Source organism: Enhydra lutris, unplaced genomic scaffold (genome assembly GCF_002288905.1).
Source record: "Enhydra lutris kenyoni isolate GAN:26980312 unplaced genomic scaffold, ASM228890v2 scaffoldscaffold37, whole genome shotgun sequence".
In the NCBI taxonomy this organism is placed as follows: domain Eukaryota; kingdom Metazoa; phylum Chordata; class Mammalia; order Carnivora; family Mustelidae; genus Enhydra; species Enhydra lutris.
In genome coordinates this window covers 30704005-30721343 of record NW_019154121.1, presented here as the reverse complement: position 1 = coordinate 30721343, position 17339 = coordinate 30704005, and the positions used below count along the sequence as shown (strand labels likewise).

The 17339-nt window shown below is 48.2% G+C and overlaps 1 protein-coding gene across 1 annotated transcript in view; it reads right to left on the bottom strand.

Annotated features, from left to right (window-relative positions):
* Positions 1 to 1962: 1962 nt before the first annotated feature.
* The window catches only part of LOC111154523 (ring finger protein 32), a 37445-nt gene continuing 22068 nt past the window's right edge, over positions 1963 to 17339 (bottom strand). The window contains exons 7-8 of the mRNA XM_022514178.1: positions 2904 to 3071; positions 1963 to 2214 (exon numbers count right to left, since the gene is read on the bottom strand). Coding sequence (XP_022369886.1) covers positions 1963 to 2214; positions 2904 to 3071 — 420 coding nt within the window. The remainder of the gene's footprint in view (positions 2215 to 2903; positions 3072 to 17339) is intronic.

Genomic DNA, 17339 nt, shown 5'->3' with positions numbered 1-17339 from the left:
GGAATCAGACTGCCCTGGCATTGGTCCCATGGCTCTGTTCTGTTGGGGCACAGAGAGAGAGAGAGAGACGCGTCTGCCTCATTGGCCTTCTGAACGGAAGCCTGAGGCCTGTGCGCAGCTTCCATCTGCTGTCTCAGGGTAGAAGTGCTTATTCCTTATTTAGAGCAGTCTCCGAGTTACGGCTGTCCCCCACGCCTACGCTCACCACCCCCTTCCACAGTCCCGCTTCCCACGGTCCTGGGCAGACGATTCTCCTGCCAGGTCATCAGAAGACCAGTAGTAACCTGATGCTGCGTCCCGGGGCCGACATCGTTCGCCGCACTCAATCTTGCCGTGCGGGCATTTTACCCTCCAGCTTCAACATCACCAGAAGGGTGAGTACAGCGTAGTAAGGTATTTTGAGAGAGAGACCACATTCCCATGACTTTTATTAGAGTATGTTCTGTTTATTACTATTGTTAATTTCTTACTGCAGCCTAATTTATGAATTAAATTGTGTGTATGTGTAGGAGAAAATGTAGTTGAAAAATAAGGTTTGGTCCCCGTATGCCATTTCCTGGATCCATGGGGGGTGTCTTGGAACACGTCTCCTATGGATGAGGGGGATGACTGTAACAAATTTTGAACAAATTTTTCTTGTCTAAATTTTGCAATGGGATACTCCATCATTTAAAAAATGTTTGAGCACAGCCCAATATATGTGTATTTATTCATAAGTGATATGTTTGTATACAGCTTTTTAGAAATAAAACATACCAAAAGGATGAGATTAAAAACATAGGAACACATATTTTATTTCTTTCCATAAGACACCAGGATTGTCCTACACCCTTGACATGTACATACCTGGGCTTGGTGACCTGCATCTTTTTCGCCCTGTGTTCTCACGCCCTGTCTCTGTCCCATAGTTAGCTGTGGCTGCGGGGCTGTGCGCCTGTTTGCCCGCACGTGGGCCACGAAACATCTTGGCCTGCTCTTCCCCAGCGACGAGAACATCCACAGACTCAGGAGGAGCCTGGGAGCCAGAGGCCACGTGGAGCAGCCCCTCAGCCCCTCAGCCCTCACCCCACCCTTTCTGTGGGGTTCAGAAAGAACAGGGTTCTCTGTAAGCCACTGAAATGGGGGCCTTACCTGCGACGGCAGCCAGGCACCTGATCTGTACGACTGTACTTGTTAACATAAACAACCAAGCCCCCAGGAAGAGTACACCAGGGTCAGATGCTTCTGAGCAAAGCAGTTTCATGGATTTCTTCTTCCTGTACAAGCTGCAGTAGTGTGGCTCCAAGTCATGAAAATGTGATTTACCAGCTTCTGCTGATGAATACCACTGAATATTTTATTTTTATACTTTGGGTTTACATATTTGAAATGCTGAAATATGATGGTAAGTTATCACATGGAAATAAAGCAGTTACTACAAAACAAATAACTAGGCACGGCAGGGGCCGAACGCAGCTGGAAGAGTGTTTTTAGTTACCAGCTTGTTGCTCAGACACTAGCTCGATCGAAGTAACCATGTGTACCCTGGTGAGCCTGGGACCAGCGTGCCGTGACCATCCTGGCAGGGCTACCTGCTGCCAGTCAGAACCATGTGGAAACAGAGCCACTTAATCAGACGACTGTGAGAGCAGGGGAGTGACTGCACTGTTTGGAGTAGTCCAAACCGATCAACTAGAAGCATAGCGAGTCACTAAATGATAGAACCTCTGAACCTCAAGTTTTTACCCATTCCTCCCTTATTTCAACTGACTAAACTCATCAATTTGAAATTTTTATAAACTAAAGACTAAAATTGGGTATGCTGTCAGCTTTTAAAATATACATAGGGTCCCTATGTACAACTACTAAGAGTCTATTTCATTAGAGAGCAGATTACACTGTAGTACTTCACCCAAAACTCATACAGTTTTTAGAAAATTGAGGTAAATCCCTCTCCCCCAGTGCTGCCCAGGAACTGTGAATTCAACATTCAAGAATTTTCTTCTGATAGCCAGAGCGGCAGAGGGGACAAACGTGGAAAGGAGAACTGTCCCCCAAGGAGAACTCCTCCAGAGCAAGGAGACACGTGTGGTGGAACACATGTGAGCAGGAGAGGAGGACTGTCTCCCGGGAAGACTGGCTGCAGCGTGTCTCGCATGGGTCCTGGTGACCGTCAGCGCTGGCTGGGAGCGGGGTGAGGCAGATGGGACACTCATAGGACTCCCGGTGCAGAGCCTGCAACACAGGAGAGCACATGAGTTGTTGTGCAGGTCATAGCTCTGTCGTAATGGGGAACTTCCTAAATTTAAGTGAGAACTGTGTACCAAGAGACACGGACTTCTAGAAACAAAGTCTCATCCCATGTTACGACGGCACCAGTTATACGCGCACTGTTAGTCTCGCGGAAGATGGGAAGGGAGAGTAACCTGCTTGTGATTAGCAGTTTTAAAACAAAAATACTGTATAAGATGCTGGACATTAATGGTATAGATCTCCTTTTAGTTAAGCAACAAAAAGTGGTCTTTTTCAAAATTCTTGACCCTATACAACTTCCAAACTTCTTGATAAATTTTCACATTTTAATGATTTTCTAAGTAAGTTTTTCCTCTGTTGAATTCTGAGTCTCCCTTTCTCCCAGGGCTACTACAGATGTCAGAGGAGGGCAGCCTAGGGCTTGAAGGAAAACAAGGAAGCTAAGATGTGGGGCAGTCTTCCCTTTGGTGTTTTCATTATTCACAAAAAGGCGTCATCAAAGCAGTTTCCAATGGAAGGGCCTTAACCTCACCCCAGACTGGACGGCAAATGCTCAGGGTACAGGCACAGCCGGGGCAGAAAGCTCGGCACCACAGGCCCCAAGTCTTCCCTCTAATGTCACCCAGACTCCTGGGGGGCTCTGCTGCTTCCAGTTAGTGACCCATGCCTACCTGGATCTGGATCTTTTCCCAGTCTTCGTCTGTGAGCTCGTGGCCGCACCTGTCCTCCAGCTGCTGAAGAACACTTCGGTTTATGGCCAGGCAGTGGTCGATTTCCCAGAAGAGGTCCTCTATGTTTGTGCTGTAGGAGCACAGTAGGCGGTGACTGATCTCTGTGAACTGGAAAGGACACGGGAGGCAGTGCACTAACAGGCCCAGATGGCGACCTCTACCTGTAGGTGCAAAGGAAGCGCCTTCTTGGGTCCTGACCACCTTTTTTACTAACTTTCCTCAGGTCTCTACCTTGGAATAAGACTTTTTGGGGAAACAGACATGTGGATATTTACCTAATAAAGCCATGTCCAGATAGCTGATAGAAAGAGATTCTTTCTATCTACATGCCCACCTGGTTTAAGTCTTGGTGGTTGTTAACAAGGAATACATTGTAATCAAAAGTTGAGAGCTAATAAAAGGGAAAAGGAGGGGCGCCTGGGGGGCTCAGTGGGTTAAAGCCTCTGCCTGAGGCTCAAGTCATGATCTCAGGGTCCTGGGATCAAGTCCCGCATCGGGCTGTCTGCTCAGCAGGGAGTCTGCTTCCCCCTCTCTCTCTCTGCCTGCCTCTCTGCCTCCTTGTGATCTCTGTCAAATAAATAAAATTTTAAAAAAAGGGGGGGGGGAAGAAGTGGAGAGGAGAAAGGAATTAGAACTGCACAAAATTCATCCCATTACCACCCTGCTCTGGGAGCATCTTTTTTTTTTTTTTTAAGATTTCATTTATTTATTTGACACAGAGAGAGAGAGAGAGAGAGAGATCACAAGAAGGCAGAGAGGCAGGCAGAGGGAGAGGGAGAAGCAGACACCCCGCTGAGCAGAGAGCCCGATGCGGGACTTGATCCCAGGACCCTGAGATCATGACTTGAGCCGAAGGCAGAGGCTTTAACCCACTGAGCCCCCCAGGCACCCTGGCAGCATCTATTCTAATCTGTAAGCAGGGCGCTCACTGCGTGTGACCACGGTACCCTGCTTGCCTGGCCATTGGAACCAGCGCTCTTCCCGTCCCTTTGCTGGCCAGCTGTCTTCCCAAGGTGGTTGCAGATTATGAACTATCATCTTCGCGTGACCATTTAAAAAAAAAAAAAAGATTATCCCCTTCTTCTAAACTAGTTTATTCATTCTGTTTTTCTCACCAAACCCTAAAATAATAATTTGAAAACTCCCATTGCCCAAGGACCTTAAAAACCTCCTTATGGGAGGTAATTGATTTATGGATAATTGTATGGCCCCTTGCTACAGAACAGATGTTTAGGATTTATTTTACATTGTTTCCCTTGCCAGTCTACCACAATGGAGGCAGCATATTACTTTTATCTCAAACTTTAAAGAAGTTTGCCTTGAAAGCACTGTCCTTAAATAGAGTTCTCTAACTCACCCTGCTCGGTTAATAAAGTACTACACTTTTGATACAAAAGGATTTAGAAAAACACAGTGATCTTAGGCAAACGATTTAGCAGGTTGTGGGATGGTTGTCGTCACCTCCTGAGACAAGCAGCGGAAATCGCCAGGGTGAGGCAAGATTTCTACAGACCCTCCTGCTACAGCGCATGGACTGGTGGGAGAATTCGCTGGCGTCTGATTAGTAAAATGGAACGTGCCTCCATCCTGTAGAAGCCACAGTTGCTAACTGCAAAGTAGTTTAACATGATATCCTTCTCTCTCTATTCCTCCCCCAGACTGTTTTGGTCTGTGTTCTGATTTGGAAATATTTACTGTGTGATTCTCCCTGGTTTTTCCACCACTTCTTTTCAGAAAGGGAACAGTTCTACAATTATTGGCTTGTTAGAAATTTAACATGTCTAAATCTTTAGTAGGGGTTTTATTAAGACAGTTATTGTTTTGTTAGTGTCTTGGTTACAGTAATACAGGTTTTGGATGGTTTGTCCATCTTGCCATAAGTCCTGTGTGAGTTCCCAGGAACAAACATGTTGGGAACAATGCCTAGATAGAAAAGTGATTTTGTGATTACAAAGGGCTTCAAGAGTCCAGAAGTCATTCTCCTTTGCTAGGCTTGGAAGGAAGAATAGTTTCATGGTTTTCAGTTAGGTTTTAAAGATCTGGATTACCAGACAAAAGGCAATCTTAGTTGAGAAAATCTTGAGAAAAGACTGGAAACAGCTAGGGCGTTGGGTGGGGGCAGAGTGAATGGTTTTTATTAAAGAGTTTTGGGGAAGAACGCTCATGCACTGCTGGTGGGGATGTAGACTGGGACAGCCATTGTGGAAAACAGTATAGAGATTTCTCAAAAAATTGGAACTACCATATGATCTAATAGTTCAATACCAGATATTTGCCCAGAAAACCCTAATTTGAAAAGATATATGTATTGTTTATGTTTATTATAGCATTGTTTATAATAGCCAAGATATGGAAACAAGCAACGTGTCCATCCATAGATAAATGGATAAGATGTGGTGTATACACACACACACACAGAGGAATATTAGACGACCATAAAAATGATGAGATTGTGTGATTTGTGACAACAGAGATGGACCTAGAGGGTATTATCCTCAGTGCAATAAGTCAGACAGAGCAAGACAAATACCACATGATCTCACGCATATGTGGAATCTAAAAAACAAGAACAAAAAGCAGACACAGACCTGTAAGTACAGAGAACACACTGACGGCTGCCCGAGGGAAAGGGGTTGGAGGGATGGGCACAGTGGGTGAAAGGTGGGAGAGACTGGCTTCTAGTTACGGATGGACGTGTCACAGGGATGAAAGGCACAGCAGAGGGAGTATGGTCAGTGGTGGTGTGACAGGGCCATGTGGGGACAGATGGGAGCTACACCTGTGGTGAGCACAGCACTCTGGATAGACTTGGAAGTCACTGTGTTGCACACCTGAAATAAATGTAACATCAGGTGTCAACTATATTCAAATGGAAAAAAGGTTTTGGGGGTGGACTGCATTATTTTTCTTTATCTTCTCAAAATAGTGTGATACACTTAGAAAAACTCCCTTTAAGCTTCATTGTTTTCAGAACTTTCTAAAATGTAAGAGCTAGCTACTCTAGATCGTCCCTCTGCAAAATGTAACATGAACCACATCTGTAATCCTAAAACTTGTAGAAGCCACATTTAAAAAAATTTTTTTAAGGTGAAATTAATTTTTCAAGTTTTACTTAACCCAGCATATCCAAAATATTATTTCAAAATATGTCAATTGAATAAACTATGAATGAGGTATTTTATTCTTTTTTTCCTGTTAAGTCCTTGAGATCCTGTGTATCTCTAGCCTGTTTTGACTCAGACTGGCTTCACTTCAAGGACTCGAGAGGCACACACAGCATGTGGCTGGAGGCTCCCGCCGACAGTGCTACACAGAGCTGGGTTGTTGGAGTGACATAGTGCCCGAGGCCCAGGGACGTCGCTCGGCCAGGGCCACACTGGCGGGCTCCTTTTTGAACACGTAAATAGCTATGGAATCATCTTCTCCAAGGGCTGTGCTGGCTGTCACCCTCTTACTCTCTTGCGGTTCCTTCCCCAGCACAGAGATGTCTGTAGAAGTTGGCATCCCGTCCAGAGACTCACACTTCCATTCCTCCCATGCTAGCTGGGGCCAGTCATATGGCTCTTCCAAGTGGACGTGGGGTCTCCGGGCTGGACTCACAGGTCTTTGCTGCCCTGGGGACAGCCCAGCAAAAGGCTGGAGGGGACAGAGTCTGCCTCCTACAGGGTGGCTGGCTGCACTCGTGGGTGGGACCAAAGCTTCTGCTTTGAGTCCCTGAAATTTGGGGGCTGTTTGCTCCAGCATTTAGAAGTGTCCTGGTTGAGTGACCACACCTGTCCCGTGTTGCTGGGCTTGGAGAAGGGAACGAAGCCCATCAGAATCTCAGAGACAATGAGACGGAGGATACAGGGGACGTAGATTCTAGATGGTGGTAAGAATTTCCAGCTCTCAGTGTTCTGGTCCTCGGGATAGCTCATGTGTGTTCTGTTTGTTTTTATGCGGCGCCACCTGTCTGAACACAGTGCGGAAGTCCCCTCCAGAGCTACTGCTCCGAGGTCAGACCTCAGAAGGGGCCTTCGGGGACGAAGTGTGCCCTTCCACTTCTTTTCCTCCCCTAAGACGTCATGGAGACACACAGGAAGGGAGGGCAGCTGTGGTGAGTGAGCCCCTGCTGGCCTTTGTCCCTGGCTGGTACAGGATGACTGCGGGGTTTCAGGGAAAGGCACCCACACGGCTGGTGGTTGGGGTTTTAATGATGTGTGCGGGAATCTTCCAGGCACCTTTGTTTTGGGGGTTTGTTTGCAATTACTTTTTAGCCATAAAGATGCCCCCAACTTACAGGAGTTTGACTTGCAATGTTTCGACCTTACGATGGTGGGAAAGCGACACACTCGTAGAAACCGTGGTCCAGGTTCAGGACGTGGACCTCTTGCTGGGCTAGCCTTACGCGGTCTGACCCTGCCCGGTGATGCCGGCCGGTGGCCGCAGCCCCCAGCAGCCGTGCGATCACGAGGGTCAACAGTCAGCAGGGCGGCAACTGGGTACGCCCCCACCGCCCTCCCGTCCGTCACCTTCAGGACAGCGTTCCGTGCAGTCCAGGAGCGACTCGACACCGTACTGTCACACAGGCTTCGTGTTTCCCGACTGCACACCTGCTGGCTCACGGGAGCGCTCGGGGCGCACTTCAGGTGGGCCGCGCTCTGCGGTGACGTTGGCTAGGGGAGGTGTGGGACATGCATTTTTGATTTATGACGGGTTTGTCAGGAGCTAGTGCCGTCGTCAGTCGAGGAGCGTCTGTATTTGGAGACCTGGCGGAAGCTCGTCTGCTGTGAGGAAGCTGTTTCCCGCTGCCTCCGCCGGCGCTGCCAGGCGGCTGTAGCTTAATTTCGGTTCTTCAACTGAGGGTCGATCGGTGTATGCTAGGGCTTTGATTTTTTCTTTGTTCTTTGGCTCTTCGACTATTTGATACTCTCTAAACAGATGACTGACAGAAGAGTTCTCTACTGTGTAAAAGGGAGAAGTCCTTGGAAATCTGTATGACGGGCTCTGATTCAGGTTTCATGACCCAGTGTGCTGAGTTTTCTTGAAGTGAGAGCGATCTCCCATGTATACATGGAATGGAATGTAAGATCTTTTCTTCCTCCAAAATTATGCTCAGAAAAAAGGGGTCACATTCTATTCCAGACCTTACAAAGAATTTTGGGTGATGAGGCATATTCTGAAATTATTTCTGAATACAGAAGTGTTGTCTGGAGGAGAGGCATGAGTGTGAACGACTGACCTGGGGGCTGGTTCTTACCTGTTGTGCTGGGACAGCGGCCTCGGCCTCCTCCGGAAGCCTGTTAGAAATGCCGATTCCCAGCCGTGCCCTGACCTGCTGGACCAGAACCTGGGCAGTGGCAGCCAGATGGGGACTCTGACGTTCGCTCAAGTTTGAGAACTGTTGCTGAAGTCACCTGCTTGATTTTAAGAGTCAAAGTTATTTACCACAGCTTTCATCCCCCTTCCTGGGGGTGTGACCTCCCAACTCCAGGTGTTAGGGACCACTGCGAGCTCTCAGAGGGCCCTTAGAGAGCAACGGAGTAAGTGCGGAGGCCGCGTGCGAGCACAGTTCGTATTGTATGGCAGATACGCTGTGTGTGAGAATAGATCTGCGGGAGCCCAGATGCCTGCGGGAACCCCAACCGTTCTGACATGGGGATGAGTTCTTGCAGCTGGAGATAAAGCAGCTTAGATGGAAACACAGCTGACACGCTTTGAATAGCTGTGTTTGGTGACTCCCAAGGGGCCCCGGCGAGGACAGCCGTGTCACCTTATCCAGGTGCGCCTTGTCCTGCCTCTGCTGGGGCTGTTGGCACACGCCTCGTTGCCTTTATTACTACGGGTTTGGGGGCTGGGAGCGCTGGACCTCATGCTGTTACACCCTGTGGTGTTCTCCAAGGCTTCCCACTCCATCTTTGCATTTGTCAAGGCTTAGGCTGTGCACCAACCACGGCAGGCCCTTCGGCGCTTGCGGAAAACATGGGCTTGCCGGGTTCCGCAGCCCGTAAATCGGGGAGGAGGGTCGTAAAGCTCCGTGTTCCGAAATGAGTGCTCGCTGGTGTCCCATGCTCAGGACGTTCCGATATGTGAGAACTGTAAACTAGTCCTATCTCCAAGTGTTTGATTCTGCAACGGATACATAGTAGAGAAGAAACAAATATTGCCTTAGTATATTCCGTAAGTTTTGATGATGTATTTTGCTGTCAGTTCAGTTCAGAATATTTCCTAGTTTCCATTATCACGTCTTCTTTACCAGCAGGTTATTTAGAACTGTTTGCAGATTTCCAAATGTGTGAGACATTTCTAGTTATTTATAAATTATTTTAAGTTTCTAGCTTAAGTACACTGCAGTCCGAGACCATGCTCTGCACATTTTAATCCTTTACAGTGTGGTGGGACGTTTTCCGGTCGGGGTCTGTACGTGGCCTGTGTGTGCTCTGACCGAGCCCGGGCGCTGCAGTTGCTGGCAGGGGTTGTGTGTCCCGCTCCCTGATGCCGTGGCCTCAACGTCTGTTTGGCCTGACGTCCGTACGTCTCCTCCTGTGCCGAGTGTTCCGCGGTCTATGCATGTATCACGCACGCTTCCTTCTTCTTTGCCTGCGTCAGAGTCTCTGCTGAGCAACCTGTGGCTGGGCTTGTCCTCACCGGCACGGTCCGTCTGGAGATCGCTGGGCGTGCTCCCGTCCTGGGTGTTTAGTCGTCCTGCCACCCGCTGGTTTGATCTCCGCTTGTTTCTGCTGTGGAAATTTTACTTATTTATTTTTTAACAAAAGAGATTTTGTTTACTTGAGAGAGAGAGAACAAGAGAGAGCGAGCATGAGAAGGTGGGGGTCAGAGGGAGAAGCAGACTCCCTGCTGAGCTGATTCCGGGGCTCCAGGATCATGACGGAGCTGAAGGCAGTCGCGCAACCAACTGAGCCACCAGGCGCCCTGCTGCGGAAATTTCTATCTCCCGTTTTCTCTCCACTAGTTTGAATGTGAAAACTCCATTTCATTCTTTTAGTGGTCATCTTCGAAATGATTAACATGGGAAGTGCGTCCGAATTTCCTCCTCTCACATAAGCAAGCAGCTCGGGGCACCTGAGCGGATGTGCTCCGCGGCGGTCGCTGCCGTGTGGCCGGGCGCACTCTTCCCTCCTTTCGTCCCAGAAGACGCTGGTAGTCTTGCTTCACAGGCTCAGCGTCGATTCCGCTTTTCCACATTTTTACCACTTTCTTTGCACATCACCCTTTCTTGTGTCTTGGAATCTCGGATCATTTTCTTTCTTCATGAAAGGCATCCTTCAGAATGTCCTTCAATGAAGACATTTTAGTGACCCCCTCCCCATTTTCCTCTGAAACTGTCTTTTGCCTCTGTTTTGTTGTTGTTGTTGTTTTTAAGTAATCTGTATGCCCAGTGTGGGCCTTGACCTGACGCCCCTGAGAGCAGGAGCGGCTCCTCGGACTGAGCCAGACACACACCGGCTGGCCTCTGTTCCCAACTGGAATTTTCATTTGATACATGAAGAATTCCAGGCTGGCTGAGGTGTCGTGCTCAGTCCTCTGGCTTCTGCTCTAACTTCCAACAAATCTGCAGCTCACTACACATGGCGCCTTCTTTTTTTTAAAAATCGTATTGGAGTTCTTGGGCTTTTTAAGTCTGTGTATCTCCTTCCCATATGAAAAATTCATCGCTTTTCTGCCTCGAGATGTCCCCATGCTCCCTTTCCCTCCTAAATTCTGGTTCCTGGAGGGAACCCTTTATGTCCTCTCCTCGGCGTGCCCCTTCCAGGGGGGATGATGGTGCAGAAGGGGAGGGAGGTGCGAGTGGACCCAGAGCCCCTTCCCTGCTGTGGGCGAGGGTTCAGACTCGGTGTTGTTCAGCATTTTCTTTTTTCGCACATGGGTCAAACACACATGTATGAGGTAGGAGATGCAGACAGTAATTTTGGAGATTTCACACGTGAACTAAATGCTCTTATATTTTTGTTGAAAATTGGCTTTGTACAGTGTAAAATTCATGCTAATAATGTAAATTTTTTCTTTGCTTGGAACAATATTAAGCAACAGGGAAGAACCACCAGGGCAGACTGAGAGAGAGAGAGGCAGGCAGACTGGCAACAGGCAGAGAGTTAAGTTTCGGTTTTGAACAAGTGTCCGAGTGTTCGCTGGTCAGGGTTCCTGTGTCCGGATTCTTTCTCAGGCCACCCCTTTGGTGAGCAGCCGGGTAGAGCTCCTGTGGCTCTCACCTCAGCAAGATGCCAGCAGCGACTGGCCACCCACGCCCGCACCGCGCTCCCCACACGGGAGCCCCGCCCCCTGCAGGCCGGAGCCACTCATCCTATCTGGGAGGTTGCTCTGGTTTGGGGTGTGCACCTCTTTCCCGCAGCCCCAGCCATCAGCAGCCCCGTCCCAAGACCCATCGCTCCCGACTCTGCTCCCTGCCTCTGGCATCTCTTCCTCCTTTGGACTCTCACTGCTTTTCGACATTTACATTTTTTTTTAAAGATTTTATTTATTTATTTGGCAGACAGAGATCACAAGCAGGCAGAGAGGCAGGCAGAGAGAGAGGAGGGGGGAAGCAGGCTCCCCGCCAAGCAGGGAGCCCAATGCGGAGCTCGATCCCAGGATCCTGGGATCATGACCTGAGCCGAAGGCAGAGGCTTTAACCCACTGAGTCACCCAGGCGCCCCGACATTTACATTCTTAATGGCACATGTTATTTGCTGTCTCCCCTCTGGAAGGCGACGTGGGGGGCAGCAGAGACAGGGACCACCCCCCAGGTGGGTGGCCCTAGGGATCTGGTTGGGGAGGGAGGGAGCTGGACGAGTTTTGCAAAGTGCAGAACTGCAGGCATCAGTCACTGGAAGGGGCTTGGAACAGTTTCTTCTGTAGTTTGGGATCTATTCAGCCTGCCTAGCAAACCTCAGATTTTCACACTTGGTAACAAATCGTACTTTCTTCCTTAGTTACAATTGAAAGCATTTCATAATGAGTGAAGTGACGATTCCTTTTATATGTGACGGTGGTTAAGGACTACTGAACCGTAGTTTATTCATTCTAAGCTAAGTAACTACCATGCAGTGTTTGCGCGGTGAGTGATTAACAGGATTGGTACAACGGGGTGGGAACGGCTGGCACCGCACTGTGCGACCCGGGGACCCAGGTCACCTTTAACAAGGGGGCCTCCAGCTTGCCGGAAGGCCGGGTGGGAACAAGGAGGGCTGAGCAGAGGGCTCAGAGGCCCAGCAGGAGCAGGTGGGGTGGGGGTGGGGCTCTGCCAGCTGTGACAGGCAGCAGGTGGGAGGGGGCGGGGGCCAGTGTGGCAGGAGTAGCCGGGCTGCCTCCCGCGCTCCTCTGATGCCCGAGTTGTCTTCTTGGAGCACTGGCCTCACCACCCCTTCTTTGATCTCAGACTCCTCATCCTGGGCCTGTCTGGAGGCTGAGATCCCTCCAGGATCCCTTGGGGCCTTGCGCCCACCTTTCCTCTCATTACTGTCCTGTAGGAGTTTCCCAGCCGGCTGGTCATCGTTATAGAGTCCCATGAATAAACTGTCCTGTTTTCCTGTTTCCATGACTTCCTGCACCGATGGCTCCCGAGGACCGCATGCACACCCAGAGTGCGTGGCTCCTCTCAGGTGAGCTCGCTCTCTCAGCTCTCACAGAGCACTGGGGGCCCCTGCCCTGGGCACTTAGCCTTGGCGGGACGCTGTTATCTTTTCCTGTGTGTATTTCTTATCTCCTCGAATGAATTCCTTAGGTCCAGAGAAGCACCTGATTCATGCTAAGGCCCTTAGCATTCATTAAAAAATCTCGATTTTACGTTTGCAGTAGGTTAGAAACAAGGACGCATATGTGCCCCAACGTCCACGTTCTAAAGGAGGAGAGCACGGCGTCCTTTCTGGGATTGAAACAAAAGGACGATGCCTCCGAGGAATGACGTGAAGTTATTTCCAACTATCAAGATTCAACAAAGCATCTGCATTTAGCTTTTAAGCATGACATCGACATTAGCTTGTTAATACAGATACTGAGAACCCTTCAGTACGCATTCGCAGCAGAATCCTACACGCGGACTGCTGTGACCTTCCTCTTGCAGCTGCACACAGTCAAAACTCAGCAAGGGTGATAGTTAGGAAGTTAAATCAGCGGTACTTACCGACCACCTGTTGTGGCCGAGTCTAAGTGCAGCCATTATTAACTATTTCTTACATCTCAAGTTCTTATGTGTTCTTGCTTTCTTTATTTCCTTACTGGTACTTGGGTCAGATGCCCTTAGTCATTGAAAGGGCAAAAACTGCCCCCGCCAAAAAAGCAGCCAGTTGAGTTCTAGCTTTTAAACCAATGATTAATATTACTAATTCTACAGAAACAAAGTATGTAAAATGTTCAGTTTTAAGAAGAATGAATGTCTTCATATATTTTTCCTTTTAAGTCTTCTATTTCAGATATTTGATAAGTAGGAGTTTAGCTTATTGATATGTAAAGCAATTACTGGTCATTTACAAGTAACATACCGGCTAAACATTAAAAAAAAATACACTAACAAAAGTACCAGGTGAACTTTGTCTACCCGGGAGGCCTCTCTAAGTGATCCGTCTGGATGTCAGCAAATTGCTTACTAATGTGTTGACTTATGACCACCCTCAAAAGCAAAATGAAAAGCCTGGAATTTACAGCATATCAATGAATCAGTTGATAAGCTTTTACTGGTTTAATATCCTCCCAGTCTTGCTGCTTGGAACCACTCCAAGTTAGCAACAGAATGTTTGCCATCTCTACGTGATAAAGGAAGTCAAAGGACTAAACAAACTTTAAGACCATTATGCTGTTTGGTGAGATGTCAATGAAAAAAGTAAGAGAAATCTCATGTGGGTGGGTATGGGAGCGGGCGGCCCCTCAAGTCAACCAGGGCATCTGACAAATCGCTAACCTCACTTTTTAAACAATGGTCAGGACTTTTAGCTTGGGTGGAGATAGTATAATGCATTTGAGAAGTTTTAATTGCAGCAATAAAAGACCATGCCTCAATTATATGACATATGCTAGCAGAATTTCTAGATAAGGATCAAAGGCATTCAAGGACCAAGCAGTGCATTGTGGGCAACACTCGGGCTTTCTGTACACACTGGTGACAGGTATGAGCACAGCAGCTTTCCTGACCTCTCCAGGCAGCTCTGGCCGGAGTTCACGAGACGTGCTGTGAGCGCGCCCCAGGACTGCTGTGCCATCCCCGGCACCCCCGGTGCCCGCTCAAAGGCACTGCTGACTCCAACTGAATTCTCTGACACTCAGAGACAAAATCCAACATTTGCTCTCTTCAGTTCTTTACACAGGACTGAAATCTATTGAAAAGATCCCACACGATAACCCAACATCACTTTGTTCTTGTTCAGTTTGTTAAGAATGTGCCAATGACATTTTAAAGGAAGATAAATCTGCAAGAAGAAATTCTCAGCGCATGGAAGCATTACTATATGTAGAAAGACGAACTCTGTATTTTATTGATTAGTTAACATCCAGTAGGTGCGTGGAAGCCAAAGTGTAGAAGAGACTTCATTAGTCCCCCTGAAACAGAGGAAGGAAAAGGCAAGGCCAGAGTTCTGTTATAAGAAAGAGGTCAGTTAATAAAAACAGAATGACCTGCGTTAATCTAATCTACAGTATTAAAAACATGTCCATCTTGGCAAGATCTTGAAGCTCTAAACAGAAGCACCTTCTAATTTATTATGCCTAAAAATGTCACACTATTCTCCCTCTTTGCCTTTCTTTCCTGTTATAGACTTTTCCCCTAAAGGTAGCATATTGTTACTGCACATTTTGCTTTGTAAACTTACTAATTTCTCAAATTCAAACATCAGATGTCTAACTGTTTACTAATGTACAGTTCCGTGCACTTTTAGGTGGTGGGAGGGTGGCGAGTGCCCAGGCCCGTGAAAAGGCACGGGCCACAAGGCTCACTTCTGGAGGAAAAGCCGGCATTTCTGGAATGTCACTGACTATGTTACAAAGCTAGGCTCCCACCCAGAGGAGGCTTGATAAAGTCATTGTTCATTCTGGCTTTGGAATTTGTTTTTTGTTTTTTTTTTTTAAAGGTGGATTATTAGGAAAGCTGCACACGCTGCTTCTCCTGAAGCAGGACTTGAGCGTGCACCTTCGGTTCTGACACCCGCAGGACGGATGTCATGAGAACCCAAGGCTCAGAGCTGCATTTTATTTCAAATATCTTAGTCTGTGCTTTCTAGATTTTCAAGCTTTGTGTTACTGGCAAGCTTATATCCTTTTTTTTTTTTTTTGAAGATTTTATTTACTTGAGTGAGAGCGAGCGAGTGATCTTATTTATTAGAGCGAGAGCAGGTGGGCATGTGAGCAAGCGCAAGCATCGGGAGGAGCAGAGGGAGGGAGTCTCCAGCGGCCGCCGCTGAGCACGGGGCCCGAAGGCGGGCTGGATCTCAGAAGCCTGAGTTCAAGACCTGAGCCAAACTCGAGAGCTGGACGTGCTCCACGGTCTACCTTTTTGTACTGTACGTTCATTGACAAATCGGTGTAGATCTAGGTATTTTTGATACTTTTGCCCTTTAATCTGCACACAGAGGTGAGAGTCTCCCACCCACCATGTTACAGTATTAAGAGTCCAAATTCGCCCACGTGTTTAGCTTTCCTGCCGTGCTGTGCGTAGTCCTGTGTTGCATGTCACTGATAGCCTCCGGCATCTCAGCTTGGGAAGAGCTTTTTGCTTCTCGTAAGGCCCAGTGGTGACGGCCTCCCTCAGTTCTGTTTGTCTGGGAACGTCTTTATTCATCCTTCGTTTCTGAAGCCCACCTTTGCCAGAGAGTGTTGTCAGTTGAAATTTCTCCTTCCAGCACTCTGAGTATTTTGCCCCACCTATCCTGGCCTGTGACGTCTCTGCTGGGAAATATGCCGACAGCTTTATGGGTGTCCCCTGTGAGTGTGGAATTTTTTTCTCTTGCTGCTTTTAAGATTCTTTGTTTTTGTTTTTGTTTTTTTAAAGATTTTATTTATTCATTTGACAGGCAGAGATCACAAGTAGGCAGAGAGGCAGGCAGAGAAAGGGAGGAGGAAGCAGGCTCCCTGCAGAGCAGAGAGCCCGATGTGGGGCTCGATCCCAGGACCCTGAGATCATGCCCTGAGCCGAAGGCAGAGGCTTTAACCCACTGAGCCACCCAGGCGCCCCCTGAGAGTCTTTGGTTTTTTAGTTTTATTGTAATATATTTTGGAGAAGATCTCTCTATATTTTTAAAAGATTTTATTAGTTGAGAGAGAGTGAGAGTACACACGTGTCGGGGAGGGGCAGAGGGAGAAGGAGAAGCAGACTCCCCACTGAGCAGGGAACCTGGTGCCAGCAAGGCTCATTCCCAGGACCCCGGGATCATGACCTGAGCCAAAGGCAGACGCTTAATTAACTGAGCCTCCCAGGCACCCTGGGGGACATCTCTTTAAATTGAGTTTGTTTGGTCACTCCGAGCTCCATAAACTTTGCTCTCCAAATTTCTCACCGATTCGGGCAGTTCTTAGCCATGATTTCTTTTGACCAGCTTTCTGTCCCTTCCTCTGTCCTCTGAGACTCCAATTCACAGACTGTTTCCTTGGATAGTATCACAAAGGTCACATATGCTTTCTTCACTCTTGTTCATTCTTTTTTCTTTGTTTGCCTCTGACTGGATAATTTCCAAGTTCCTTTCTTCTAATTCACAGGTTCTTCCTTCTGCCCGATCCGTTCCGACGGTGACACCATCTCTGCTCTTAGGCTCCAGAACTTCTTTGGTTCTTTGTTGTTATTTCTATGGAGCTTGTCACTTTGCTCACGTATTATTTTCCTGATCCCATCAAATGCGTCTTTTGTGTTTTCTTGCACCTGACTGAGCTTTCTTCAAATGCCTGTTTCAAATTCTTCACCAGGCTGTAGCTCGCCACGTCTTTGCTTGCTGACTAGGAGGCTGCCGAGACCCTTTGGTGATATCATATCTTCCTGATTTTCACGTTTCTTTCAGTCCTGCATTGCTGTCACCAAACCAAAGTAACCGTGGCCTCCTAGGTCTTTACTGAGTAGCGTCAGGAGAGAAGTCCTTTCTGTCAGCCCGTATGGGTTCTGAGGCTTTCTCACACCTCCTGTGGATACACCTGCTCCATGTCGTGCTCCTCTTATGGCAGAATTCTTATGCTTGTGCGCCTTCTCTGGACTCGGCGTCACGCCAGGCTGGGTGCCGGTGGCCTCCCTTCAACTTTCCCAAGGGTGATGCTGAAGCTCCGGTCTGTGTTCTCCCCCTGGTCCCCAGATGCAGGCTGGCTCTCTGCATGTGCTTCCTGGCTGTCGCCATCAGGAGTGCACGCAGAGAACCAGCCACAGGGTGTGGGTGAGGCACATGTGGCACTGGGGGCACCTCCCCTGGGGCT